General features: G+C 43.7%; 1 protein-coding gene across 1 annotated transcript; it reads left to right on the top strand.

Moving 5' to 3' along the window:
- Positions 1-2864: 2864 nt before the first annotated feature.
- On the top strand, positions 2865-4058 carry TM35_000351030 (uncharacterized protein; the record flags this gene model as incomplete). The annotated part of the gene is made up of 1 exon (XM_029029156.1): positions 2865-4058. A coding segment is annotated over one exon (1194 nt), but the record flags the coding sequence as incomplete, so codon positions are not given.

The following is a 4058-nucleotide window of genomic DNA, read 5'->3' as shown; positions in this document are numbered from 1 at the left end:
GGCGAGCCGTGGTTCACTTCAGAGGCTCGCGGCACCTGCCCCAGGATGTTGGCAAAAAAAAAAGTTGAGGAGGGTACGGCACCCCGGGTTCCAGCGCCATCACTGATCGCCGTACTAACGAGGCCTGTGGCCGCTTAACTTCACAAATCGGACGGGATATGGTGCATTCGGCCAAGTATGGTCGTACCCGATATACACGCAAAAGAACATATTATGCTCCCGGGGGTGTTTCACTTATAAACTGAGGGGTTGGGCATGGTGGAAAACTCTTGCTTTCCCCACTTCAACGCTGGGGAAGATGGGTTTGAAAGGTATTCCGCAAAGATGACCCTTCCCCGTTCCCCTCGTGACATGGTGTGGCCATCCAACCGCACCTTTTACTCGGCGGCACGCGGCATCACGAACAAAAAGAACAAGAGGGTGTGGTGGGTCCTTCCCTATGATAAAGGCAAATTCTGCTATGGTTATGTGAAAAGGAAATCCATAGAAAGTGTAGAAAAGGGGTGAAATCTAAACAGAACATTTCGTCCCACAAAGTATTTTGGTTTATTAGGGGAAATTCCCAACAATGTATGGAGTATGTTTACTATCCCGGAATATATTCAAGTGCTTGACCATGACGCCAAGATAAGTTAGCCCCCGATCACCAAAGTCTTTTTATCTTTAAATGGCGATCTGTTGAAATATTGTAATCTGTAAAGAAAAAAGAAAAGATTGCCGCACTGACGTCGGCTTCTGCCCCAAGTAACGCTGTTGCAAACAAAAGCGCTTCTGTGTCATTTTTTAGCTTGCAAAGATTGAGTAATAAACGATCATGCCCATTTTCACCAACAGAATCCTCCATGGCGTTCTTTGGGGCAGTGTTTGTGGATGCGTGCGGGTTTCGCCATTACCTGGGTTGTTGTTGTTGTTACCGTTGCTTCCCCCGAACCAAAAACTTCGAATTGAAGAAATAGTGGCGATAGAAAACGCCATGTTATCTTGTTGCGAAGCAAGAAACGTGAGTATAAAAAAAAACCTTCTGCCAGCAAAGAACCCCTTAAGGTATATAAAGTGTGGTGGGTGCTGGTGATGGTATTCTTCCACTGTGGTTCACGTGTCTTCTGCACAAAAGAGAGATATTAGCACAGAGCGGCGGAATCATTGAGTTCGATATTTATATAAACGCAGGAATCAAAACCATAAAGCAAGACCTTTGAATGATTGTGTAACCAATAAGAGTGACGTTATGAGTTTATTTTCATTTCATTTATATCTTCCATGGGGTTTGCTTGATGTAGGAATTGTACAGAAACAGATCCTTGGTGATGAGGGCCGCCTTCATATGGCGTCAGGGTGTGGGGTATATGAATTTATTCAAGGAAACTAAATGCACTCACCAAATGTTTGAAGTGGGTGGTCTCCTTAAAAACCAAATTCTTTTTATTTTTCTTTTCAATACATGCGTTCTTCGGAATGGCATCCCCTTGGTGGCGTTTGGCCATCGGAAGGTGGAGCCAATGTCCGTTATCCCTTATTTTGAGGGAAGCCATGAGCCAGCAAATTCTTTTTCTTGAGAGTTTACTCGTTCATAAGCTACAAACGTCATACAGCACCGGGCCCCGCAGAGTCGTGCTGGGACGAAACTTTATCCAATGAGGTCCTGGGGCGCGAATCAGTGTGCCATCAGCAGCAGTTTCTTTTATATATTTCAATTTAGTGTGAATGCTGCTAAAAAAAGAGTGGCACGGACCCTAGAGATAATAACAATTATGTCCTCAAGTGGGGGAAATTGGGTTTGGCCGCTGAGGGGACTCAGAGGGGCGAAAAAAATCCATGTTCTGCCTCCTACGAGATCCATTATAATTTCATTACCAATGCATACTCCCCATGCCCAACGGTAGTAAAAAAATAATATAAAAACAAATTGTATTCATGTATATTTATGTATTACTCCTCTTCATGGCCAGTTTCATTGGAGTAATATCCATAAATCCACGAAGAACAGAAAGAAAAACATGGTGGTGTGGTGTGGGGTCCTTTTTGGATAGGGGGATATGTAATATCGTACCCTCCTAATACACACCATAAAGTAAAGGGACGTGTGAGAATGGGTGGGTGATTTTTTTGCTGATAATGCAGTGGGAGGAGGAGAAGAAGAGGCGAACCGGCATTCTGAGGAAAAATAAAATAATAATAATAAGGATGAATAAAGAGGTAGTATGTGTGTGAGAGAGTAATTGTGTGTTGCCGCTGTTTGTAAAGAGTGGCATGGTATTACAGTGATGTATGCAGTCATTTTTGTTTATGGTTGTGGGTGAGTGGGTTTTGGATTCCAATTGTGGTGTTGGTATAAATATTATGGTGATGCATTGGTTTCTTTTCTTTTTCTGTTTGCAAGTGTGTTGATTATTATTGTACAGTCTATTTGTTTTGCTGATGATTTGTGGTATTGTTTTTGTATGTTGTTGGGCTAACACTGTGTTTTTGGTGTATTTTGGTGTTCAAACTGCCTGGTAACGGTTTTATTATTATGAGAATACAGACACACATTGTGTGTACGAATACCGAGTAAGATATTGGAGTGTGTGTAGAGACGTTTATTCAATATTGCTTTGATACCATTTGTTTTCCACTTCTAAATTCAAGGTGTTGTTTCAATATTTGTGTAACTCTGGGTGTGTTTTATTGTGTGAGTGGTTCATTGTGTTCCCTCATTGGGTTGTTGTTTGATTGCTGCTTTGTGATGTGTATCCTCTCTCTCTCTTTCCGTGTTGATGTGTACTCACTGCCTTGTGTGTTAAATGTGCGTCTACTTTTCTCCTTTTCTTCTTCTTCCCTGTTACCAGGGGTCCAAGCAACCCACAGTGACAATCTTGACAACGATGTTCGTCCGACTGCGTGGTGTGGTGTACCTGTTGGTACTTCTGCATTGTTGTGCGTGTGTGGTGCGTGCGACTGGTGGTGGTGGAGCGGTGGCGGTCGCAAGCAATGATGGGACGGTTGATGTGCGGAGTCCACACGACGAGGTCTTGTTGGCGGAGAATAGGACAGCGGAGTGGTTGAATAAGGCGGATGACTTGTACGTGGAGGGAGACGGATGTCGTTTTCTCTGGGAAGAAGAACTGAAATTGTGCAAAGAACTTGTCGATAGTACCGAACGAAAAACGAAGGAAGTCAGTGATTACGTCACGAAGACGAAAGGGAAAGGCAGTTCGACGGCATTAAATGAAACGGTGAAAGGGAAAGTAAAAGAGTTGCTCCAGGGCGTGAAAGAGACGGTGCTCAAGACGACATCAGCGGTCAAAGACGTTAGAAGGATTAAAGACATTTGTACAAATACGCTCGGTAGCATGGAAAACGCGCTGACGACGTTCAACACGACGAGGGAGTTTTTTATGGTGGAGAGACATAAGGAAACAAATCAAACTTACTGGACGCCGGAAAAAGTGAAACTTGCAGAAGACAGTAATAGGACGTTCTTCAGGTTGTCAGGAGTATGGGAGAAGCTGGGTGCGGTGGTTGGAAAGAACAAGGTGTTGCTTTTGTGGGATGTTGATCGTCGTATGAAACCCGCGAGAAAGAAGACGGAGGGGCTGAAGACGGTTTTCGAGCGTGAGGATGGCGTTGACAAGGAAATTAAAACCATAATCGATGAAGTCGGAAAAACAATTGACGAGGCTGTTGGTATAAGGACACAGAAAGTCATGGTAAGGAAAGATGAATCTACTGTTGATAGCAAAATAGAGAATGCAAAAAAAGAAGCAAGACAACGGATGGAAGAAGCAATAAGGGAGGAAGAAAGAAAGCTGGCGGAGGATGAACAGGCAAGAAAGGATGAGGCAGCGAGACAGGAAAGAGAAAAGCGAGAGAAACGGGAAGAAGAAAAGAGACTGGCCATGGAACAGGAGAAAATGGCTCGACAAGAACAGGCGAATGACAAAAAAGCGGAAGAGACGGAAAAGAAAAAGGCTAAAGAAGAGGCTGATAAAAGAAAAGCTGATGAGAAAATAGCCCAAGAAGAAAAGGCCAAACAAGATCGGGAGAGAAAGGATGCAGAAGAAAAGGCTAGAGAAGCA

This window comes from Trypanosoma theileri (genome assembly GCF_002087225.1).
Source record: "Trypanosoma theileri isolate Edinburgh chromosome Unknown TM35_Tth_35_V1, whole genome shotgun sequence".
Classification (NCBI taxonomy): domain Eukaryota; phylum Euglenozoa; class Kinetoplastea; order Trypanosomatida; family Trypanosomatidae; genus Trypanosoma; species Trypanosoma theileri.
This window is presented reverse-complemented; position numbering and strand designations above follow the sequence as displayed.